The sequence below is a fragment of the Cnephaeus nilssonii genome (genome assembly GCF_951640355.1).
Source record: "Cnephaeus nilssonii genome assembly, chromosome: 11".
Taxonomy (NCBI): domain Eukaryota; kingdom Metazoa; phylum Chordata; class Mammalia; order Chiroptera; family Vespertilionidae; genus Cnephaeus; species Cnephaeus nilssonii.
Genome location: NC_137082.1, coordinates 30,954,736 through 30,980,290, shown reverse-complemented (window position 1 = coordinate 30,980,290; position 25,555 = coordinate 30,954,736). Strand labels below are relative to the sequence as shown.

The following is a 25,555-nucleotide window of genomic DNA, read 5'->3' as shown; positions in this document are numbered from 1 at the left end:
GCCCATTTGTATATCATCCTTGGATTGTCTTTTCTTATTGAGTTGTAAGAATTCTTTATGTATTCTAGATACAAGTCCCATATCAGATATATGATTTATAGACATTTTCTCTAACTCTATGTATTGTCTTTTCACCTTAGTTTTTAATTTTGATAAAGTCCAATTTATCTATTATCTTTTTTGTTGTTTTGTTTTTTGCTCATGCTCTTGGTGGCATATCTAAGAATCGTTGCCAAGTCCAAGATCATAAAGATTTGGTCCTATGCTTTCTTCTAAGAGTTTTATAGTTGGATCTTTGATATATTTTTAATTAATTTTTATGTCTGGCATAAGGTAAGGGTTAAACTTTATTATTTTGCAGGTAAATATCCAGTTGCCACAGCACCATTTGTTGAAAAAACTATTCTTTGCCCACTGAATGGTCTTGGCACCCTTGTGGAAAATCAGTTGACCATAGACACATGGTTTTATTTCTGACTTCTCAATTCTATTCCATTGATCTGTATGTCTATCCTTATGTCAGTACCATTGCTTTGTAGTAAGTTTTGAAATCAGAAAATGTGAGTCCTCCTAATTTGTTTTTCTTTCACAAGATTGTTTTGGCATTCCAGATCCCTTGTAATTGCATATAAATTTTAGAATCAGCTTGTCGATATCTACAAATAAGAAAAAAAGAGGTCATGAATTCCAGAGCATGGGTTAAGTAGGCTATTCATTTGGCCTTTGGTAAAGTGTTCCCAAGGTTCAGTCTATATCAGCAATTTTCAACCTTTTTCATCTCATGGCACACATAAACTAAAATTCTTCGGCAAACCAAAAAATGTATTTTTTACCGATCTGACAAAAAATAGGTGTATTTTTTATTCATTCACACTGGATGGCTATTGTTCTGTTAGCAGTTGTCATTTTCTTATTGACAATCTAAGGGAAAAGAGGTCAGTGCCCCTGACTAAATAGTCAGGTATTGTATGTTTTAAAAATTCTTGTGGCACACTGATTGAAAATTGCTGATCTAGATCAAGGGTCAGCAAACTTTTTCTGTTGAGGGTCAGATAGTATTTTAGAGTTCATGGGCCATTATGGTCTCTGATTCAATTACTCAACTCAACCATTGTAGCATGAAAGCAGCTATAAACAATGCAAAACAAATGTGTGGCTGTGTTACAGTAAAACTATTTATGGACACTGATATGTGTCACAAAATATTATTCTTCTTTTGATTATTTTCAACCATTTAAAATGTAAAAACCATTCTTAGTTCGTAAGCCTCACAAATACAGGCTAGAGTCGGCCTTCAGGCTATAATGTGCTATCCCCAGGTCTACACCATTAGATTTTTGTGTTTTTGTTCAGGTCCAGAGCCCCAGCTAGTATTAGTAATAACTAATAACTTTGACTAGCATTGTTTCTTTGAATAAATGCCATCAAAAGTTCATGTCTTTGCGCTCATATAAAAACTACATACACAATTCACATCTGTATTAGTTTGGGTAAAATGAAGAGACATAAACCACACAGTAAAATTTAAGTAGGAAATTTAACATAAAGAATTATTATACAGCACTGGGCAGTATGGCTCAATTGGTTGGACCATCGTCCCATGAACTGAAATGTTGCCAGTTAGATTCCTGGTCAGGGCACATACCTAGTTTGCATGTTCAATCTCTGGTTGGGGCGCGTGGGGAGGCAACCAATATTTCTCTCATACACTGATGTCTCTCTCTCTCTCTCTCTCTCTCTCTCTCTCTCTCTCTCTCTCTCTCTCTCTCTCTCTCTCTCTTTCTTCCCCTCTCTCTAAGATTAGTAGAACATATCCTTGGGTAAAGATGGGTTTTTTTATTTTTTTTTATTGATTTCAGAGAGGAAGGGAGAGGGATAGAGAGATAGAAACATCAATGATGAGAGAGAATCACTGATTGGCCACCTCCTGCGCTCCCCACAGTGGGGATCAAGCCTACAACCCAGGCATGTGTCCTTGGCCGGAATCGAACCTGGGACCTTTCAGTCCGCAGACCGATGCCGTGTCCACTGAACCAAACCAGCTAGGGCTTATCGGGTAAAGATATTTAAAGTATGTATTATACAATGATAGGAGAGTAACTATAAATATTGAAAGAAAAACTCAGCTGAGGTAGAGTTCTAAGGAAGGATAAACAGGGAAGGAGAGTTCCCTCCCCAAGACTGGGGATCAGCCCTCGCTGGAGGAGTGGCTGCAGCCCACTGATGGTAGAGAAGTTGGGGTAGGGGTGGGGGGTTGCACACGCCAGAGCTGGCAAGCAGGAAAAACCCTCTGGAATGCAGGCCAGCCAAAGGTGGTAGGCAGGTACACAGAGGGAGCAGGATGTGGACAGAGAACCAAGATGTTGATGTTGATACAAAACCTGGACCACACAGTGTCTGCATCTGAAGGGCTGTATCAAACAAACCTATGAGGCACAAGCGAGCCGAGGCTGATGGGCAGGTGAGCAAAGACAGTCAGAACACTGCTATAGACACTGCCCGAAATGGAGACTGGAAAGCTGCAAGAACCTAGGGTACTTCTGTGCACAGACTGAGCTGGGGCAGCTAAAGGTAACTGCCAGGACCCTGGTGTGCATGCGCATAGAGCTGAAGAGAGGGTCTGGGGAGTAGCAACCAGGGAGGGGAGTTCTGGGCCTCAGCATGAGATGAAAGTCAGGTGGTGATCTGCTTGCCAGAAAGTCAGTCCAGCCCTAGACTGTATGCCCATGGAGATGAAGAGAAGGTGCAGGAGCAGTGACCTGTGCTGTTTGGGCTCCTGGCTAAACCACCACTGCCTGAGTGGAGAGCTGAAGAAAACAAAGGATGGCCAATCAGTGGAGAAAGCTGGGTCCTGCAGGCATTTAGCATGAAGAAACTGCGCCGGTCTGGTCGAGAAGTGGGGGGAAAGGGTACTCCCCAGAGCCTGGTGAACTGAGCCAGGAAAGAAGCTCCTTCCTTCCTATGTTGCTCCAGAGCCCACTATTGATAAACCTCATGCCAGCTGGCAAAGGAAAAGGACTTCAAGAGCCCAGATCCATTTTCACAGATCAGGCCACAAGAGGTGAATTTAGAGCTGAGACAACATATTAATAAGTGGCACCATTCCACACACACACACACAAACATATTCTACTACATAGGTCAGCACAATGCAAGACTTAGATGGGGAAAGAGGGTAGCCAGTTCAACCTACCCTCTAGAAAAGGAACCATTCTTATGATAAGCACAGATAAGATGATGTTGGCTTTCTGCTTGGATTCCTGGAGTGATGAGAACTTTTATCTTTTGCAAATATTTCTCACGTTGGAAAGCTGCAACACCAAAGACTTTCAAAACAAACCCTACGATGCCTGTCTTCTCTTTTAGTCCATATTACCATCGCCATAGTTGTCCTGTAAATTTTGTCTGGGCAATGCCAACACTTCTGACTTCCCAAATTTATCCTAGTCTCAAGTCCATCGTGCCTTCTCTTTCTCTTAATTTTTCTGTTTCCCTGTATCATCTCTTCCAGATTCTCACCCCTATTTGTCAGAAAACCTGATCTGAAGTGTTTTCACAATTTTATTAATCAGGCACACCTCCAATATTGCCAAATTTATTTACACTAAGCTTTTCACAGCTTGGGCCCTTCTCTCAAAAGACAAGTAAGCCTTGCCGTAGCCAGTTTGGCTCAGTGGATAGAGCATCGGCCTATAGACTGAAGGGTCCCAGGTTCGATTCTGGTGAAGGGCACATGCCTGGGTTGCAAAGCTCGATCCCCAGTAGGGGGCGTGCAGAAGGCAGCTGATCAATGATTCTCTTCCATCATTGATGTCTCTCTCTTCCTCTCTGAAATCAATAAAAAATTTATTAAAAAAAAAAAAAAGACAAGCAAGCCTGTTAACGGCAGTGTCTACTAGGCACAGGGAAAGGTACAGGCCTGCTTTCACTCTAGATTATTGGGACAGACACTGCAAAGAAGCAATTCAGACAAAAACTATTGTAAATAGCGTTAAAATTCACATTAAGCTCTCTTCCTCCCTGACAAAAAATAACCTAGTTCCCAAAGGAAGTGAGGGGTCGGGAAAAGGGGAACTGATGGCCAGCAGCAGTGAGGATTCTGCAGAATCAACTCCTCCTTCAAGCTGGTGAGCAAGGTAAGCTGGGACCCGCCCTGCGGTCTGCCTACATCAGCAGCAGACGAGGGCGAAGCCTGTCCCAGGGCAACCTGCCTTTGTGAGATTTTCCACTCCTCAGCTGGAGCAGGGGTGCTTATATCCTCTTCAGAACACTGGTGGATGAACTCTAGGAATCTTGTTTCCTTTTTTTAGGATCCTAGAATGTCATGTTCCAACCTATCCCAAGTAATTTTCTTTAATTAAACGTCAGTTGAGTGCTTGGCTATTCTTCAAAGTGATGTCCAGATTAAAATTAATGAACAGGGTATACTTTTTTTTTTAAAAGGAAGGTGCTGGTTTTCTTGTTTGCATTTTTCTCTCCCAACAGCAGGGCATGGAGGAAGGGCCTTGGGCTCATTGGGGATGCAAAGGGCCCATCACATCACTTTTCAAATCCTAGAGATTACATTCTTCCCTCTGTGGCTTCTAGTTCTGACCAGAAGCAAAGTGTCGATGTTATAGGGGTAGTTGTGGGAAAGGAACACTAAGGGAACGCTCCGATGCTGACACCCCCTCACCAGAGCTGACCCAGGACCCGCTGCAGAGCTGCAGAGTGCACTGCACGGCTCAGGGAGTGAGCAGAGGCCTTGGAGCCAGTGAATCCTTCAGACTCTTGTACTGCCCCCTCCTCTGATGGGGTGTTAAAGCCACTCTGTGCTTTTGATTTTCAAAGCCTGATGTCCAATTTGTGACCTGGTAAACTCCAACTAAGCAAGCAAGTTTGCTGGAGTCTAGGCAGACCCTCCCTCTACAGTGAACAGTTATTGACCCGGGACATAGAAATCAGAGCCAGGGGGTCTAGAGTTGTCAAATTGAGCAATGTGGGCTCTGAGGGAGGGGGACCAGGAAAGGGTGTGGCCAAAGGGCCAGGTCCTTGGGCTGAACAACAATGGCTGGTGTATGGCTAGTCTGTCTTGGACCAGTTTGTAGAAGGATGATGTGGGGTGCCATTAGCAGGACCCTTGGAGGGCTGTGGGGACATGGCCTTGAAGCTGTATTCAGGGGTTTTTAGACCTATGAGTAGCTAAGAGGCCCAAAGCATTCATTCATGACTGGAGAACAGGGCACGGTTAAAGGACTTGAGCCTAGACTATGGAAGGCTGCACAGGGAGTGTGCTTACAGAATCCCTGAAAACGCAGGATGTGAACAGACCATTAAGGACCAGTGATGGTTTGACGGCGATGAGAAGGATTCAGCAGAGACCCGAGTAGAGATTAGAAGGAAGAAAACCCAGGGAAGGGAGCCTTTACAAAAGCCAAAGGGAGGGACCAGTCAGAAGAGGCAATCCAGGCCCTGGAGACCTGGGAAGTCCTCCCCTCGGCTGGCATGTCTCCAGAGCCCGATCATCCTCCCCACGCAAAGGCTCAGATACCCTCAGATTTATTTGGACTTATTTTTTCTCAAGGGTTGAATTCATGCAGGAAATCTAGGTTGTGAATGTGAATTCCTTTCCACTTGGATGAGAGACTAAGGTGTGCAGTTTGAGCTTATATTTTACTATAATAAAAGGACAAAACACGGGAAGGAACTGGTGCACAAAAATAAAACAAGTTGTCATTCTTAGGTTACTTAAATAAAACCATTTACTTTTTTATTCCATCTGAATACAAAAAGTGGGGGAAAACCATGTCTATTTAGTGGCTAGTGCCATCTTCACTCTCATAACAGAGAATGTGTGGGGGGGGGGGGTGGTCAAGACTTGTGAAACCCCTTCAAAGGTGAGTGAGGTAGTGGTTTGTGGTGTCAAGAATGTCCTCTTAGTCTGTTGAGGAGGAGCATCCGGATAAGGCTTCACCCACAAACCCTGCCTACACAGATCTTCTCTCTGAGTGACCTCTAATAACTAAGACGACTGATTGCTAAAGCATCTTACAAGCTCCCTCCCTGCCTATATACTATTAAAGCTTCCCACAATCTAGCTATTCTCTGATGTATCCTGAGATGCACTTTTCCTAAATCCATGCCCATTCTGCCCACACACAGTTTCTATGCAAACGCTGAGGTTTGTGAGGGGTGACTATGGCCACAACCATGTCCACGCTCCTTGTACACTTAAAATGTCTTAGAGTGGATCCCTGCAGAGACAATGAGATGGAGAAGTGGTTTATTGGTGAATGAGGGCTGGACTGGGCAGGGGAAGAAGCAGACCTGCAATGTGTTCACAACTGAGATCTGATGGGCATCTTTTTTTTCTTTTTTTTAAATATATTTTATTGATTTTTTACAGAGAGGAAGAGAGAGGGATAGAGAGTTAGAAATATCGATGAGAGAGAAACATCGATCAGCTGCCTCTTGCACACCCCCTACTGGGGATGTGCCCGCAACCAAGGTACATGCCCTTGACCGGAATCGAACCTGGGACCCTTGAGTCCGCAGGCCGACGCTCTATCCACTGAGCCAAACCGGTTTCGGCTGATGGGCATCTCTTGAGTCCAGGGTTGAGGTTTTGTCTCCCCACAGCAATCAATCATTGGCCAGAAGCCAGCCCTTAGGAAGGTGCAGTTCCCTGTGGCTGAGGGCAGCAGTTATCGGGAGCTGCAGGGGTGTTGGTCCTGATAAGGTTATCTGGGCAGAGTTCCACAGTATCCCCACATAAGGATCTCTCTATGGCATGAGAAAAAGGCTGGCTGATCACAAGAGTTTTGCCCACAATCCCTACAAACACACTGCTCCTCTCCAATGTGCCATCTTGTGCCTGCCTGTCTGCCATTGGATATTCGATAAACAATGACTTATTGCTACCGCCTCATCCACAGTCCCTGCACACACAACACCTCCCACTTAAGTGTGGCTAGCGTTACCCACACTTAGGCTCCTCTGCTGAATGTGTCCTCGGTGCCTGATGAGAGTCAACACATCTCTGAAGGTACACTCACTCCACACACAGACCCCAGGTGTCTCTCTGGTGTCAGATGAGACTCGACTGATGGCTGAGTCTTGTCCATGATCCCTGGAAACATGCTTTTCCCCAAGTGTTTCCTCTGGTGCGTGATGAGATTTGACCTGTAGATAAAGCTTCGCCCACAGTCCCTGCAAACATGCTTCTTCCCCGAGTGTGTCCCCTGGTGAATAACGAGGAATGACTTCTGGCTAAAGCTGCGGCCACATTCACTGCACACGTAAGGCTTCTCCCCGGAGTGTGTCCTTTCATGTATGATGAGGTCCGACTTATAGAAAAAGCCTCGCCCACACTCCCTACATATATAAGGCTTCACGTCTGAGTGTGTCTTCTGGTGTCTGATGAGATTTGACTTGTAGCTAAAGCTTCGCCCACACTCCCTGCAAACATGCTTCTCTCCCGAGTGTGTCCCCTGGTGAATAAGGAGGAATGACTTCTGGGTAAAGCTTCGGCCACATTCACTGCACTTATAAGGCTTCTCTCCCGAGTGTGTCCTCTGGTGTTTTCTGAGGGTTGACTTATCACCAAATCCTCGTCCACACTCCAGGCACACAAAGGGTTTCTCCCCTGAGTGTGTCCTCTGGTGTCTGATGAAAGATGACTTCTCGCTGAAGCCATGCCCACACTCCTGACAAATATAGGGCTTCTCTCCTGAATGAGTCCTCTGGTGTTTTCTGAGGGTGGACTTATAAGCAAAACCCCGTCCACACTCTGGGCAGACATAGGGCTTCTCCCCAGAGTGAGTCCACTGATGTTTAATGAGGACTGAATTATTTCTAAAGCTCTGCCCACACTCCCTGCATGAATAAGGCTTCTCTTCTGAATGTGTTTCTGTGTGTCTGTTCAGATTGGACTTCTTGCTAAAGCCTCGCCCACACTCCTTGCACACATACGGCTTCTCTCCTGAGTGTGTCCTCTGGTGATGAACAAGGATTGCCATCAGGCTAAAGCCTCGGCCACACTCACCACACACATAAGGCTTCTCCATTGAGTGTGTCCGATGGTGTCTGTTGAGGTTTGACTTATTGTTAAAGCCTCGCCCACACTCCCTACAAACATAGGGCTTCTCCTCTGAGGGGGTCACCCGGTTTATAGCTAAGTTTGATTTCAGACTACAGTCTAGTTCATGCTCTTTACAGCCAACTACTCCGGATCTCAGGGTTCCTAACTCCTTCGCTCCTCTGCCTGTTTGCACAGGGCGTATCCTCTGGGCTGACTTGGGCTCTATTTCTACCACTGTGTTGCCTTCTCTAGGACTTGCTGATTGTCTTCGAGGTGGGCTGGGAACAGCGCCTGAGGTTTCTCTCTCCTCGGTCCTCACAAACAAGGATCTGAAGCCACCTTCTCTCTCTTGACCTTTTGTGTTTTCACTCCAGCAGCTCTGAGAAGAAAACTTCTGCTCCTGATGCCCTGGGCCAGAAGCCCCTGGATGGAAGTCACGTAAGTCCAAGAAGATCGGAAGCACATGTTGGCTGAGGAGTGGCTGATGGGAGAAGGCCAGAAGGCAAGAGGAATAGGAGTCTGTTTCTGGCTTTGATTCTGCCGGAGAAAGAGTGCTCAGTTAGAGAAGCCCTAAGTGGGCAGCTGGCTGTTCCGCCTTGTCTTAGGACAGAGTATCTTCCTGCCACACCTACTATTGATAATAAATGTACAACCAAGTTCGTTTTCCACCAAAAATTCCTCTATATTCCATTTCTAAATGTTCCATTTTCTATTACAATCCAGTAAAACCACACCAGAAACATCCTCTACATGTCACTCAGACTAGGAGCCTTTCAGGTAAGCATTCTGCTTTGTAAACAGCTTCATAGTGTCAGCCATTTCTTTCTAGTAAATCATCTAAGCCATCGACACTCACATTGACATACTGTTCACAATTCTGTTGTACCTGGAGGTAACAGACTCTATGACCAATATGAAAACCTCCTTAATGACTTTTCTTATTACAGAAAACATAAAGACTAATAAACATAAAAAGTCACTTGATCTGGAGGGCTTCCAAACATAGGAGTATGTACATGAAACGGGTTAAAGAGATTGCATATGAAATAAATCTGAATTTCAGGTTGTCCACCCACAAACAAATACTTATTAGAAATTTTAAGTGCTTGGTTCTCTACTAAGTATTGTGGATTCTGCAATGGACAAGAAATGCATGATCCATGATTTCAGGATTTTGGCACCTTGTGCCCAAACTAATCACATTACAATGACATCAGACTGGCTATGGGATTTGCTTAGGCAATGGGAGATTGGTGAAAAGTTAGTGCTACTTTCAAACATATTTTTTTTAATGTTTTTATTGATTTCAGAGAGGAAGGAAGAGGGAGCGAGAGATAGAAACATCAATGATGAGAGATGTTTGATCGGCTGCCTTCTGCACACCCCCTACTGAGGATTGAGCCAGCAACCCAGGCATGTGCCCTGACCAGGAATCAAACTGGTGACCTCTTGGTCCATAGGTCAACACTCAACCACTGAACCACCCAGGATGGGATCAAACACATTTTAAGAGCCACAATGTGGTTTCTTCATTCCATTTTTCTCCTTTTAAGAATCACATGACCCAGACAAAGACTGGTTCTTTTGCCTGGATTACAGAACCCCAATAGAGCTAAACTCCTACCTGAACTGTACATAAGAGGTATTATAAGAAATGAACATTTGCTAAAGTTCTGTGTTGTTATCACAACAATACCTAGCCTATACTAACTGAAATATCTCACCTATGAAAGCTTTAAAGATTATTTCAGGGAAAATTGGCCCACTAACCCTTGAAGAAGAGACATTGGAGCATGAATATGTGAAGAATTAGAAAACAGATGAGTTTAGGAGGGAAAAGAGTATGACCTTAATTTTTGTAAGTTTGAGAATAAACTTATATTCTTATAACCAAACAGAAATGCACAGGTGAGATAGTGACAGAGAAAATGGGTTCATCATAATATGTGATGATCAATATCATTAAAGTTCACAAATTGTTTAAGAGTTTGAATAAAGACGACAAAAAAAAAAAAAGAGAGCATGTGACACTAATCCAAAAAAAAGAAAGAGAGAAACCCAAAAAGAGAGGTGTAAGAGGCTAGGGAACTGCAGAATACTGTGGTGTCGAGCAAGACAAAGGAAACAATTTCAGAAAAGCCAGTTTTTCCATATCGAGCCTAATTTGAATCAAGTTATTTTAACATTGAACCCATTCAATGTATTAACATAGAGAAAGAGAATAATATGATCAGAGGGAAATCAAAATCAAAATCAAATCTAGTTAGGTTGAATAGCTAAGGCCAAATCAAAACACACAAAACAAGACTGAAATGGATGAATCCAACTTAAATTAGACAGAGCGCAAACTAGATGGAATCAGACCAAAGCATATCAAAGAAGATGAAAATGGAACAAATAAAATCTGATTAACTGATATCATGGAAAAAGCCAGGCCATTTAGGGAAACTCCTGAAGAAACTCCTGCCTGAAACTAGTTTGTGTTTCCAAAAATGTGACTCTCTAGATGCTTTATCTAGAAATATGGAAATATCCAGAACTGCATTATCCAATATGGTAGCCACTAGCCATACATGTTTACGGAGCACTTGAACTGTGGCTAGTCTGAACTGAAATGTACTCTAAGCATAAAATACACACCAGATTTTGAACACTTAGTACAAAAAAGTAAAATAATTTTTATACTGATTACATGTTGAAATAATATTTTTATGTATCAGATTAAGATTACTAATTTTACCCATTTATGTCTACTTTTCTAAAGGTGGTTACTAGGAAATCTAAAATTATCCATGTGGCTCACATTATATTTCTACTACATAGCGCTGATCTAGAACAAAGGTGTGGGGGGGGGGGGGGCGGGGGGGACTATAGCCTAAAACAGAGGTCCTCAAACTATGGCCCGCGGGCCACATGTGTTTTTGCCAGGTGTTTTTGCCGCCGCTGCCTGTCCTGCTTAGCAGCCGACTTAGCAGTGTGCATAGGAATTTGTTCATAGTTTTTTTTTTAAACTATAGTCCGGCCCTCCAACGATCTGAGGGACAGTGAACTGGACCCCTGTTTAAAAAGTTTGAGGACCCCTGGCCTAAAACCACCATACTGCTCTCTGTTTTTGTACAGTCTACAAGCTAAGAATGGTTTTTAAATTTCTAAAGAGTTGAAAATAAGTCAAAAGAGTAATAGTTTATGATATATAAAAATTATATGGAATTCAAAATTCAATGTCCACAAATAAAGTCTTACTGGAACACAGTCATACTCATTTACACATCACCTGTGGCTACTTTAGCACTACAAGGGCAGAGCTGAGAGTGGTTAGAGAACATATCACCCACAAAACCTAAAATAGTTACCATCTGGCCCTTTGTAGAAAAAGTGGCCAACCCCTGAATCAGAGTAACGTTGCAATCAAAAGTATTTATCAACCTAGACTTAAAGAATAAATGTATGTTTTTAAATAAAAGAAATAATCTGGCTTATGAAACTCAAAAGCCATACAAACTCTGACATTTAATTTCAACTTCTGTCGCAGAAGGCATTTCTCTCCCCCTTGCTAACTGTGCTTCCAGTCTCAATTCCTTCTACCCACAGGCATATACCTTCCTTAAGGTCTTAGCACCAAATAAGTCTCCATCTGAAGTGCTTTTGCCCTAGAGAGCCAGAGTTCTAACTCCCTCACCACTTTATGTCTTTGGTCAAATGTTCCCTCCTCGCTGATTTCAAATAACTGATTTCAAAATTCAGCCACCCACCCTGTCACACTCAATACTCCTTTATCCTGCTTCATTTTATTATTATTTTTTACTAGGTAGTACTTATCCCTTTCTAACATAATATCCCTGTATATAAAGCTACTTGTTGTCTGTCTCCATACACTAGAAAAAGCCCCCATGGGCAGGGGTTACTATTTCATTTACTAATGTATTCTAAGTGTCTAGAACTTTTTCTGGCACATAATAGGTGGTCCATAAATCTCTCCTGAATTGATGAAGGAAAGAACATAGCCTCACCCAATGAAAGTAGATTCCTGTAATTCTCCAGCATCACTTCTTTGTACAGGATCCTCTGCTTAGAGCTCAGGAGCTTCCATTCTGCCTGTGTGAAGACCACAGCCACATCCCTGAATGTAACTGGTACCTAAAAACAAGCAACAATTAATAAACAGCACGTCACCGTCAATTTTCCCAGTGTGAGGAGTCTATCTAGTGGCCCTGGAGAGTCTTGATATGTAAGAGTTGGTCTAATTCTTTTCAGGGTACACAGTTCTCCATATCAAATTCTTCTAGCCATTACTATGGCTGTGTGTTAAAATCTGAGGATAGTGCCCGGCTGGCGTGGTTCAGTGGTTGAGCATTGACCTATGAACCAGGAGGTCACGGTACATTCGATTCCCAGTCAAGGCATATGCCCCGGTTGTGGGCTCAATCACCAGTGTAGTACATGCAGGAGGTAGCTGATCAATGATCCTCTCTCATCATTGATGTTTCTATCTCTCTCTCCTTTCCTCTCTGAAATCAATCCTATCTAATAAAAGGGCAATATGCAAATTGACTGTCACTCCAACACACAAGATGGCCACCCCCATGTGGTCAAAGATGGCCAGCACAAGATGGCCTGCAGGGGAGGGCAGTTGAGAGGGACCCAGGCCTGCAGGGGAGGGCAGTTGGAGGCGACCAGGCCAGCAGGGGAGAGCAGTTGGGGGGTACCAGGCATGCAGGGGAGGGCAGTTGGGGGCGACCAGGCCAGCAGGGGAGAGCAGTTAGGGGAGATCAGGCCTGCAGGGGAGGGCAGTTGGGGGGATCAGGCCTGCAGGTAAGGGCAGTTGGGAGGGACCAGGCCTGAAGGGGAGGGCAGTTGGGAGGTATCAGGCCTGAAGAGGGCAGTGGGGGGGACCAGGCCTGCAGGGGAGGACAGTTGGGGGGGGACCAGGCATGCAGGGGAGGGCAGTTGGGGGCGACCAGGCCAGCAGGGGAGAGCAGTTAGGGGAGATCAGGCCTGCAGGGGAGGGCAGTTGGGGGTGACCAGGCCTGCAGGGGAGGGCAGTTGGGGGGATCAGGCCTGCAGGGGAGGGCAGTTGGGAGGGACCAGGCCTGAAGAGGGCAGTGGGGGGGACCAGGCCTGCTGGGGAGGACAGTTGGGGGGGACCAGGACTGCAGGGGAGGGCAGTTGGGGGGGACCAGCAGGCAGGGGAGGGCAATTAGGGGAAACCAGGCTGGCAAGGGCTTACAGTTAGGGGTGACAAGGCCGGCAGGGGAAGGCAGTTAGGGGTGACCAGGCTGGTAAGGGAGGGCAATTAGGGGCAATCAGGCCGGCAGGGGAGCAGATAGGTGTCAATCAGGCTGGCAGGGGAGTGGTTAGGGGTGATCAGGCTGGCAGGCAGAAGCGGTTAGGGGCAATCAGGCAGGCAGGCAGGCAAGTGGTTGGAAGCCAGCAGTCCTGGGTTGTGAGAGGGATGTCCCAGATTGGAGAGGATGCATGCTAGGCTGAGGGACAATACATCCCCCCATGCATGAATTTCATGCACCAGGCCTCTAGTAAAAATATATATTTTTAAAAATCTGAGGGTAGCATAACTGAGGTATACAACACATTCCTGGCCCTTGGACACTTACGATTTCTTTGGAGAAATGATTTGTGAATCAATTTGAAACATGAAGCAGAGCTCAGAAAAGTGACCTTGAGGATTCATTATGGAAGAATTCTGAGATGGAAGAGTTCAGGATGGGCTGGAAAACTCCCATTTAAAAGGAGCTTTGTGCCCAGCCCAAGAGGCTCAGTTGGTTGGGTGTTGTGCAGTGCACCAAAAGGTTGCCAGTTCCATTCCCAGTCAGGGCACATGCCCGGGTTACAGGCTCCATCCGGGGGGCATGCAGGAAGTAGCTGATCATATCAATGTTTCGCTCTCACATCAATTTTTTTTTCCTCTCTCTCTCTCCCTCTCCCTTTCTCTCTCTAAAAAAATTCAATTAAAACATCTTTAAAAGGAACTCTGTGCCCAACAAACAACTCATAACCAGTAAGAGGAAAATAAATTTACAATCCAAGTGAGATTATAATTTAACACAGAACTGAAAAGTTGTTTTCATTTTACATATCAGGAAAATTTATTTAGACTTTCTCTCATTCTCATATGAATGTATTCTTTCCCTCCATGCCTCTCTCCCTGCCTATTTAACTTTTTGTTGAATACTGGCCATTTTAGTAAAATACTATAGCAACTCTGGATAACAACCCTGCTCCCTCCCCAGGCGGCGCTATGGTCACTTGTTCATGTTTTCTGACCGGTGTGGGCTAGTTCAAGAAAGGCTATTATCCCTGAAACTGTGGCTTCTCAGCAGAGGAAGCCTTGGACATGCACACCCTGACCCTCCCCCTCCAGAAATGACAGTCTTTAGCAGGATTCTCTTGTGTCTCTCCGGCCTGCCTATATTGGTATCGCACCCAGCTAGCCTCCACCAATAGCTAACTGATTACTCTACTGTTTTCAACAATGTCTTAGGGAATAAATGGCTCCACTGTATGACCCAATTAAAGTCAGGCCCTGACCCTTTTACAGAGGTAGTTGGGGTTTTTTAAATATATTTTTATTGATTTCAGAGATGAAGGGAGAGAGAGATAGCAAGATCAATGATCAGAGAGAATCACTGATCAGCTGCCTCCTGCACGTCCCCCATTGGGGATCAAGCCCACAACCCGGGCATGTGCCCAGACCGGGAATTGAACCGTGACCTCCTGGTTCATGGGTCCACGCTCAACCACTGAGCCATGCCAACTGGGCTACAGGGGTAGTTTTAAGGCCAGTATTTGAGGCTCCAGCAGGGCTCTTCTCAGCCCTCTCTTTCCCTGGTTCTCCCCGTTAAACTTTTAGCTGATTTGCCATTTGCTTGTTGCTATCATGGATCTTGAAGCAGCCTCTTAATTGCTCACCACAAAAATCTCCATTGTTCTCAAGAGCACTCTTAGGTTTCAACATCCTATGCTCTGTTCCAAATAAAGCCAATGCTGTTAAGGAGTGCTACACTGGCCTTTGTTCTTCCAACCTGCCTCTCCCCCTGGGCAGGATCTCTGCACCAGTGCTTAGAGCTGGGAGCAGAATTGGCAGCCACTTCTCTCAGAGTGACATTCCTACTCTAAGAGTGGTACCCTGGGGGATAGGATGCTGTGGGGGTGGAAGCTCCTTTCTTCTCAGCTTGCCTCTCCTGGCACAGAATCTCTGCCCTCTGAGGAAGGGGAAAAGGCAATAGGGTCCTTACTGATGCTTGACCTCCGATGCCTGGGACAGAGCTTCTATCCTACCAACAGGGGCTGGTGGAGAAAGAAAACCCCAGACCTCGCGGCCACCTTGCCTGCAACACTGATCTGGAGGGAATGAGAACGCTGGTGGCCTATCTCCCCAGGGAAAAAGTAGAGTACTAGACTGGGAACTGGGAGGAGAAAGAGCCCCATTGTCTTGGCTGTACCCACTTGGAGTAGAGCTCCCATTATGGTGAGCTAAAGGGTGTGCAGATGAAGCAGATTGTGGGACAAATGCCAAAGACTTGCTGTTTTCAGTGAGACTTAAATTTTCTCTTCTTTTTTAAAAAAATTTTATTGATTTGAGAAAGAAACATCGATTAGTTGTTCCACTTATTTATACATTCATTGGGGATCGAACTGGAAACCTTGGCATATCGGGATGATGAGCTAACTAAATGAGCTACCCGGCCAGGGCTAAAACACAGATTTTCTTGATTAAATGTTTCTTCACTTGCTATACGTCCTTAGGACAATTTCCAGAGACTTCCAATGTTTGGGTTTAATGGTGGAGTTTTTTTAAATCATCTATGTTGTTTCACTGGGGAGAGTGTCTGTGGAGCTCCTCACTCCAGCATTCCAAAAGCGCTCGCATGTCCTGTGAGCCTGAATGTCAATAAACTGTGAGCGGCTGCACATTGGTTTGAAAGCTTTAGGCTGGCAGTTATGTAACCATCTCAACTATTATTGTAAAAACTAGAGGCCCAGTGCACAAAATTCGTACATGGGGGGGGGGGGGCGCGGAGAAGGGGTCCCTCAGCCTGGCCTGCACCCTCTCCAATCCGGGACCAATGGCTCCTAACCACTCACCTGCCTGCCTGCCTGATCACCCCTAACCACTCTGCCTGCCTGCCTGATGCCCTCAACTGCTCCCCTGCCAGCCTGATCACCCCTAACTGCTCTCCCCTGCCGGCCTGATCACCCCTAACTGCCTCTGCCTTGGCCCCACCACTGTGGCTTTGTCCAGAAGGACGTCCGGAAGACATCCGGTCTAATTAGCATATTATCCTTTTATTAGTATAGATTACTAATTATTGTCATAATTTCTTTTTTATATACATTATTTTCCCAAAGAACTGAAATGTTCCTTGAAGATAAGGACAGTCTACTTATAAACCTATTAATTTGGCTTGTAGAATCGCACACACACCATTCACATGAAAGAATACATCAAATTTCTGGTAAAGGAAAGAAGATGGAAGGAGAGGTGAGTAGGGGGGAAGCACTGTTAACTACAGAGAGCATTCTATATGAGTCATTCATCAAATAATCCAGGCCCATTTCCTAGGGCTGGAAAATATGCTCCCATATTATTAGATGGGGATTGATGTCACAGAGAGTCCAAAATACAACACACTGGAAGCTGCAGAGCTTGAGAGTCAGAGAAAACCAAGTTCAAACCCTGGCTCTACCATCAACTGATGGTATGGCCATGCACAAATCACAAACCCCTTTAAGCCATAGTTCCTCTCTCAGGAATAAATAGAATTACCACCACTACTACCCTCTTACCACTATTTTTAAAAATTATGGAGACATTGTTATGAAATGTCTGAAATTTGTCAAAAGTAATCCAGTGAGAGACATGAGAAGGGTAGAAATTAAACAAAACTGGCCGTTGTGGATGACTATTGAAGCTATGCGATGGCACCTGAGGCCCCATTATTACTATGCTCTCTACTTCTATATATGTTCAAAATTTCACTAGTAAAAGAAGTAAAAGATGTCCAGTGCAAAAGATATTATCATTAAGTAGTGTGGATGTAAAGTGAAATTTAATAGTACATTTACAATTTTTAATAATCTCAGTTTTTCAAAAAGATCTCTTATGTTGTCCTGGCCAGTAGCTCAGTTGGTTGGAGTGTCGTCCTGAACACCAAAAGGTGGCAGATTCCATTCCCGGTCAGGGCACACACCTAGGTTACAGGTTCAGTCCCCAGTCAGGATATGTACAGGAGGCAACCAATCGATGTTTCTCTCTCAAGTCAGTATTTCTCTCTCTCTCTCTCTCTCTCTCTCTCTCTCTCTCTCTCTCTCTCTCTCTCTCTTCCTTTCTCAAAAAAAAAAAAAAATCAATGAAAAACATATCCTCAGGTAAGAATTTAAAACAATTTTTTAAAATATATCTCTTATGCTCTAAAGTTTCCTGGACTCTAACTATTAATCTTGACAATAAAATAAAGGGAAATAAACAGGAATCATTATAAAGTGACTTGACGATTGCCTGTTCCCTTCCCAATAAAGAGAATACACAATATGCCTATGCTCTGAAAAAACGAGCCAACATTTTATAAAATAAACAAAAAACAGTAATCCAAACTCACCAGTATTTCGGGCTTTCCCTCTGTTTTCTGGAGCGAGTCAGTATCATTAGAAGGCAAACCTCGGGGAAGAAAAAGAAGCTGTGAGAAAGCAGGCCTCCCATGATGCTCTTGGAGTAGCTCCTCTAAGCCTTATAAAGTTCCTTTACTCAGCTGAGGCCACTAGAGCTCAGCTAAACCTGGAGCCTTGCTCTCCCTCTTCATCTCCACACTCTCAACAACTCTCACCTTTTGCCTTATGATTCCGGATCAATTTCTTCATAGTCTTCGTAGCTTCCCTGCTCTCCAAAGGCAAAATCTCTTCCCTGTCCTGCCCTCCCCAGGCAGAGGGTCAGGCAATGTCAGGGCCCCAGAGTCAGCCCCGTGTTTGCCTTGCAATTCTACCAGAAATCCAGGTAGAAGCCATTTCATCGCAAGATCGATTTCTGCTGCCTGAAGTGACTTCTCTGAACCTTACTTATAAAAGCCCATCTTGTTTCCATGAAGCCAGGACCTGTGGGACGGAGAAGAAACTTGATGTTGCCAGGATCTTTAATGGAGGCCCTAAGCCCATGCCTCCTCACAGGGATCCTGTCCTCTCACATCCTCCTCATTCAACAAATATGGAGTCTCAGTCCACAGGGGGCGTGGAGTCCTGGGACTTTTTTTCCCAAATATTTTTTTTTTATTTCAGAGAGATAGAAACATCAATGATGAGAGAGAATCATTGATCGGCTGCCTCCTGCACGGCCCCCACTGGGGCCCGAGCCCAGGCACGTCCCCCAACCAGGAATCAGAACTGTGACCTCCTGTTTCACAGGTCAATGCTCAACCACAGAGCCACGCTGGCCGGGCTCCTTGGATTCTTTTACCTCATTCCTTTCCAGCTCGCAAGTCTGTTCCCTGCCACTCTCCCTTATGTGACAAAATTTACAATTCCCTCCCGCCCCCACACCTCAGATTCAAGCTCCATGTGTTGTATACAATCTCTGCCACTTGGAGCCTGAGTCAGAGAGAAGACATAGCATAAGCCTGTGGAATGTCTCCTTCCAGACCCACTGGGGCATTCAGAACTCGGCTCCTGACTGTTCTGAATGTATTCTATCCCCTACGTACCAGTACTCTAAGGGGGAAGGGTGGGGGGCGGGCGGTGTCTAAACTGAGTCCTTCTTAGTTTAGGTAGAGCTCCAAATCTCACAGTGACTCTGTAAAGATACCCTCCCACACACACACCTTTCTTTTCTGCACATGTATGCCACAGGCCTTATCAGTGATGTGCATGGATGTCTCCTGATGGGCACAATCTGAAGTCCTCCACCCACGTGATCCCAAAGGGGGCAGGTAATGTTAGGGGCTATACCACCTTCAGAAGCAACTCAGACACCCTGTCCAGAATCTCAGTCCAAGTGACTGCGGTTCTGCTGTTGCCACGTTCCCTTCTGAGACTAGCCAGGGTTCCTCTAAGAAGCCCTTTGGATTCATCCCCTAACAACACAGGTAGAGATGGTCACTCACTCTTCTGTCCAATCTGGGCATCCCACCTTAATCACACCATCTTGCAATTTTTCTATTTCTATGACTCTCTTTACTAGAATTCGAGCTTCCTGTGAGAAGAAGCGCGTGTCAGGGGTTTTGCTACTCCTAGTGATTAGAATAAAACAGTCCTTTGTGGTAGATTTGATCATTGTTCCCAATTATCTGCTTCTCTCTAAAAGGACTGTACTTCCTGCCTGTGACATCAGGTCTTGCCTTAGACAATGAAATGGGAGAGAAGGTGACATGCCACCTCTGAGCATTGCATGATTCAACCATCTCATGTTCTGGGAGCAGCACGTTCCCAAGAAGTGGCCTTCCTTCTACTATAAAAGGCCATGGTGCTGAGCCAACCTACAAAGGAGGAGGGATCAGACTAGGTTTAAGGTTAGATTGTGGGTCACTGAGATTTGGGAGTCATGTGTTACTGGAGTACAACTTAGCCTAAGCTGATAAATATAGCCCTTTTCCTCCCACTAATGCTAGTATTTATAGTTAGTATTTATAAAACAGGTACTGTACTAAGCGCAGAGTACTATGAATATTCACAACACAGCCAAGAGGTAGACACTTCTATCCTTTCCACCTCACAGAGGAGGAAACTAAGGCATAAGAGGTCCGTTGACTTGTCTTAAGATCACACAGCGACCCAGTGTCAAAGCCAAGCCTAGAATCCAAAATTTTCATTCCAATGCCCTTTTTCTTCACCATTCCCTAAAGTAATGTCCAGTGAGCAAATACCTTCAGACGTCTATAGATATTATTTTTAAAAATCAGGACATTATGAGAACAATCATTCTGCATGTAAGAAGAGAAAGGAAAGAAAAACTGACAAAATCCTATTAAAGACAATCTAAAAATTTTATGTCCTAAGACCTTATCTTGGTAACTATTGGATTGGAAGCTTCAAAATATGGCCAAAAAGAAATGTAGGCCAAACTCCATTTTTGGCCAAGGTCCTACCAAACTGCTGCCAACCCTCGAGGAAATTATAACCTAAAAAATTACACTGGCTACTATGAAGAACATTCCAATTAGATTAGACCATTTAAAAGTGCACTTAAAAGCAAGGACTTCCAAATCAGATATACAGAATGGGGGACTATAATGATTCAGCAGTATAACAATATGAGAGCTCTCTTAAAAAAAAAAATTCTTTTTTTTTTTTTTTTTTTTCAATTTACAAGTTTTTCCAGTTCACAAGATCCATCATCGGCTGACTGGCGTGGCTCAGTGGTTAAGTGTCTACCTATGAACCAGGAGGTCACGGTTCGATTCCCGGTCAGGGCATATGCCCGGGTTTCAGGCTCGATCTCCAGCTGAGGTGTGCAGGAGGCAGCCAATCAATGATTCTCTCTCATTATTGATGTTCTATTTCTTTCCCTCTCCCTTCCTCTCTGAAATCAGTAAGAATATATATTTTTTAAAAAGATCCATCATCATCATCTGATCTTGACATGAACAAACTTAGCCACTCAAACCAATAAGCCTTTTTATGGCTTAATCAAGGGCCACACAAGAGTGTAAAAAAGTGCAGCCCTCACAAGAACCAAAAAGCCTCAAATGGGACATTGCAGGACTCAAGATGTCAGAATGAGCAAAGGAAATTCACCCACAGTTTGGAGCAAAGAAAACACCCTAAGAACGTGAAAAGTGTGTGGTGCCCACCTTAACGGGGCTGTCAGGAGCCCGTTTTCACTATGCAATCCTCTCTGGGCAGCACGGGTATGAGAGCATGGACCTGAGGATACAACAGGAACTGTGAACTTCAGGACTGTCTCTCAGCCCCAGACACCAGGCTAGAAGTCGCCAAGTCTAAAATAAGGGGTGCTCCTCCTCCTTTAAAAAGGCCTCAGGTCTGCCAGAGAAGGAAGCAGACAGCTTCTGGGGACAGAGTCCAGAACGGGCATCAGAACACAGCCCGCCCTGATATGCTGCTGTGAAGTAAGGAATCCTTTTTGCTCTGTCGGGGAGGAAGAAACGCTCCTCTGCCTTTCTAGGTTCTTCTGGCTGGCCTAATAATTAAATCTACAGGGGCAGATCAGATTAATAAGAGAAAATAACTAAATTTGATTACATACGTACATATGGAAATCCCAAATATATGAGCGAGTCAGAGACACCCACACCCACACACGCACAGCAGAGGTTCAGAGACAGAAAGGAAAATGAGGTACGTATGGCATTCTGAGCTCAGGCTGAGGTAAGGCATCATGGGGCTTCAGAGGGAGAAAGGTCATTTGCAGTACGATAAGAAGAGCAGATGTTCAGTAATCACAAGTTTGCCCTGCTCCATAGGTCATAAAAAGTTATTTCTGGTGATAACTCTGAATAGACAAGGTCCCAAATTTAAATTGTTTAAGGGAGAGGCAAAAGTTTCTTGTGAGCCCGCAGGGTCTCAACTGCCTTCACCTCAAAATTATTCACGTGCCAAAGTAACACATTTTAGGGAGGCCTGTTTGAACCCTTCAATGTCTATGGGTCTCAAGTTGTAATATTATTAGTAACTAGAGGCCAGGTGCACGAAATTCATGCACAGAGTGGGGGTGGGGGGTGTCCCTCAGCCCAGCCTGCACCCTCTCCAATCTGGGATCCCTCTCACAATCCAGGACTGCTGACTCCCAACCACTCGCCTGCCTGCCTGCCTGATTGCCCCTAACCACTTCTGTCTGCCAGCCTGATAACCCCCTAACCACTTCCTCGCCAGCCTGAATGACGCCTAACTACTCCCCTGCCAGCCCGATTGCCCCTAACTGCCCTCCCTTGCCAGCCTGGTCACCCCTAACTGCTCTCCCCTGCCAGCCTGGTCACCCCTAACTGCCCTCCCTTGCTAGCCTGATCACCCCTAACTGCCCTCCCTTGCCAGCCTGGTCACCCCTAACTGCCCTCCCCTGCCAACCCAATCGCCCCTAACTGCCCTCCCTTGCCAGCCTGGTCGCCCCTAACTGCCCGCCCTTGCCAGCCTGGTTGCCCCTAATTGCCCTCCCCTGCCGGCCTGGTCCCCCCCCCCAACTGTCCTCCCCTGCAGGCCTAGTACCCCCCACTGCCCTTCTCTTCAGGCCTGGTACCCCCAACTGCCCTCCCCTGCAGGCCTGGTCACCCCCAACTGCCCTCCCCTGCAGGCTTGGTCACCCCTAACTGTCCTCCCTTGCAGGCCTGGTCACCCCACCTGCCCTCCCCTGCAGGCCTTGTCCCTCCCTAACTGCCCTCTCCTGCAGGCCTGGTCCCCCCCCCCAACTGCCCTCCCCTTCAGGCCTGGTACCCCTCACTGCCCTCCTCTTCAGGCCTGGTACCCCCAACTGCCCTCCCCTGCAGGCCTGGTCACCCCTAACTGTCCTCCCCTGCAGGCCTGGTTGCCCCACCTGCCCTCCCCTGCAGGCCTTGTCCCTCCCTAACTGCCCTCTCCTGCAGGCTTGGTCCCCCCACAACTGCCCTCCCCTTCAGGCCTGGTCCCCTCAAACTGCCCTCCCCTGCAGGCCTGGTCACCCCTAACTGCCCTTCCTTGCAGGCCTGTTCCCTCCCAACTGCCCTCCCCTGCTGGCCTGATCGTTTCCAACTGCCCTCCCTCCCAGGCCTGGTCCCTCCCAACTGCCCTCCCCTGCTGGCCATCTTGTGGCAGCCATCTTGTGTCCACATGGGGGCGCCCATCTTTGACCACATGGGGGCGGCCATCTTGTGTGTTGGAGTGATGGCCAATTTGCATATTACCTCTTTATTACATAGGTTATTTAACAATTACTAAAAACTCTTACTATATACCAGGCTCTGTACAATGTTTACTTCCCAAAGGCCCCAGGAGTTAGGTCTTGTGATAAACTGAGGCAGAGTTATGAATCTTGCTCATGTTGAAGAGCTAGAAAGAGCCTAGATTTAAACTCTATCCAGGGAGTCCCATGTCCTTAGCCACCTGTCAGTGGTAAGGTTAGTAGTGGCCAACCCCTGTGGGGTGTGACTATTCTCAGAGTATATTCACACGTAGGGTTGAGGAGGTGTAAAGATTAGCAGTGAATTAATAAATGCTGGACCTGGTGATAGGTTCATGGGGTTCACGTACTGGGTAGGATTAAAATCTGTCCTTACCAAAAATAAAAATAAAATAAAAATTTAAGTCCTGATATCTAGGCCTCACCAGATGCCAGAAGTGATTTGGATAGTCAGCCAACAGCCCTCAGAAGTTCCCACCATACCTAAATTCCCTAAACCCTAATCCAGAGGTTAATTCCCTAAACCTTAATCCAGAGGTTAATTCCCTAAACCCTAATCCAGAGGTTTGACTCCAACACATGAGAAAAGCAGACAAGGAGAGGGAGAATCAGTAAAACTGGCCACGGACATTTACAGCCAAACCGGGATCTTTGCCACAAAGAGAGCAAGTCCCTGCCTCATGACAAGCCCTGGGACAACAGGTGCCACTGAAGTAGTCTCATCCCCACTCAAAAAACTGCCTAAATGCAGGTCAAGGTCGGGTGGTACCCACCATCACCAGATGTTTGTCCTAGGCCCAAACCACCCCACCCCTAAAGCCCCAGGACTCCAGACCCAAGACACTCCCCACGACCCCCTAGGTATACCTGCCCACGTGAAGCTCACCACCCCCAACAAACCCAAGCACCGCGGGTCCTGAGATTCCCCACCCCAACCCCGCCCCCACCCAATCACTACTGGAGCCACATTCAGCCCCACCGAAACACGCAAACAAGCAGTAACCCAGTTCTTCATATTCACGATCAGTCCTAGGTTCCCACAACCATTCGGACACGCAGGACCCAGGTAAGGGTTCCCTTGCTAGACAGACGGGGGGCTATAGGGCCGGATCCGCGCCCCACCACAGGGGATGCCTGGCTGAACTCGTGTGCTCGGCCCAAATAAACCCCGGGGATGCTCGACCGCAGCCGCCTCCCTCTTCGTTAACTGTCTGGCCCAGAATAATCTCACCTCCTTCAAAAAAGAAATCACAGTGCCAGCTCGCTCGCCCCAGCCCGAGAAGAAAGGTCCATTAGCGCCCACCAACTCGGAGATTCCCAGCTAGCGGCGTCTCACCCCATCCCCCGCCCCCAAAGGCGCATTTCCAAAACGAAACCTCCCGAACTTGCGGCCACTCTTCCACCAGCCTCACTCCACCAGGTCCCCAACCCTGCGAGGGACCCCTTCCAGCACGGTCAGGGGCCTCGGCAGTGCGCTCACCAGAGTCAGCAGGATAGGTCCGCCCAGCCCTCCGCCATCAACTGCGCCAGAACAGCTCCCAGAATCCCCGGAGGCTCCGCCCCCGATGGCCGCCAGGGGAGAGGCTGGCGGCCACGAGGTTAACTTAGCTGGACAATGGCTATTGTAGTGACGGCCTATCTGTCTCTTTTAGGAAGATGCCCACACACAAAACAGGCAGTGATGGCCTTGGCCGGGTTGCTCAGTGGGCTAGAGCGCCCTCTCACACGCCAAGGCTGCAGCTTCAATCCCGCGTCCGGGCGCAGACAAGAACCAACCAATGAAAAACAAAAAACAAAAGAATCAACCAATAAATGCATAAGTAAGTGGAACAACAAACTGGCCTGAGGCAGACCGCTCTCTAAAATTAATTTTTCTTAATAACCAAAAAGTAAATAAGACAGGCAGTGATTCCGGAGTGAAGTCTGTTCCTTCTGCTCATTCGCTGGAAAGACTACACTTCCCAGAAATCTCTACGGCAGCTTCTACGGAAGGTTTCGGCACCCGGCCCCTCCTGGGGGTGAAGAGTTCTGTGCAATAGAGGCATTTCCGGTTGACGGTCTGGCTGGTACTGAGTGCAGGCTGGGAGCCTTTTCTGCGCTTTGGCTGGTTTTTTTACTCCCAGGCCCCGCTAAATTCCCTGGGCTTCAGCTGTATAGCATGCACACCACCTTTCCTGAGCGCCATCTAAGTGTGGCTTCGTGCCACCCGCGCACCCCTGTGGGCATCCCCACTTTACTGGCAGGAGAAACAGGAAGGCAAAGCAGTCGCCCACTTTGGATGCTACGTAGTGGGTATCCTCTTGTCTAAGTCTTCAAAGTTAGTGACAAATTCTCATCCAGTTCCTGGAGGACAGAAGCCTCACACAGGCTGGAGCTTGGCTCTCTGGCCTATTATCTAGGAACTGGGTGTTAAAAAAACAAAATTCAGCCCTAGCCGGTTTGGCTCAGTGGATAGAGCATCAGCCTGCAGACTGAAGGGTCCTGGGTTCGATTCCGGTAAAGGGCATTAAAAAAAAATCAACTGAGTGCATTTGAAGATCTAGCAAAGAGAAAGGAGCCCCAAGGAGCTATACAAAATGGATTTTTATAGGCAGAAGGGTTCAGGGGGACAAGGAAGCTATTGACAAAGAGTGGATTCTTTCAGGCAAGTTCACCATCTCTTGGGG

General features: G+C 46.3%; 1 protein-coding gene across 3 annotated transcripts; it reads right to left on the bottom strand.

Annotated features, from left to right (window-relative positions):
- Positions 1 to 517: 517 nt before the first annotated feature.
- ZNF343 (zinc finger protein 343) lies at positions 518 to 24,815 on the bottom strand. Of its 3 annotated transcripts, XM_079784908.1 has the most exons (6): positions 24,370 to 24,815; positions 20,854 to 20,926; positions 17,902 to 18,166; positions 17,677 to 17,735; positions 12,070 to 12,196; positions 3,721 to 8,596 (listed from the first exon to the last, which is right to left on the bottom strand). In XM_079784908.1, exons 3-6 carry the CDS (start codon positions 17,933 to 17,935, stop codon positions 7,008 to 7,010), a joined length of 1,809 nt encoding a protein of 602 aa, XP_079641034.1. In that variant the 5' UTR covers positions 17,936 to 18,166; positions 20,854 to 20,926; positions 24,370 to 24,815; the 3' UTR covers positions 3,721 to 7,007. The 3 variants fall into 3 exon arrangements, with proteins under 3 accessions (XP_079641035.1, XP_079641034.1, XP_079641033.1); XM_079784909.1 differs by lacking the exons at positions 3,721 to 8,596; positions 20,854 to 20,926 and adding an exon at positions 518 to 656 and having other exon boundaries at positions 24,370 to 24,806; XM_079784907.1 differs by lacking the exon at positions 20,854 to 20,926.
- Between the last annotated feature and the right edge of the window lie 740 nt (positions 24,816 to 25,555).

Bases quoted from the DNA above. Each gene is read 5' to 3' on its own strand.
- ZNF343 (XM_079784908.1), bottom strand. From the start codon at position 17,935: ATGAAGAAATTGATCCGGAATCATAAGGCAAAAG. The intron at 12,197-17,676 runs GTGAGTTTGGAT...GCTTGTTTTTAG, and splicing joins AGGGAAAGCCCGAAATACTG to GTACCAGTTACATTCAGGGA. The intron at 8,597-12,069 runs GTGAGGCTATGT...TTTCTCCGGCAG, and splicing joins CAGGAATCTACTTTCATTGG to AATCAAAGCCAGAAACAGAC.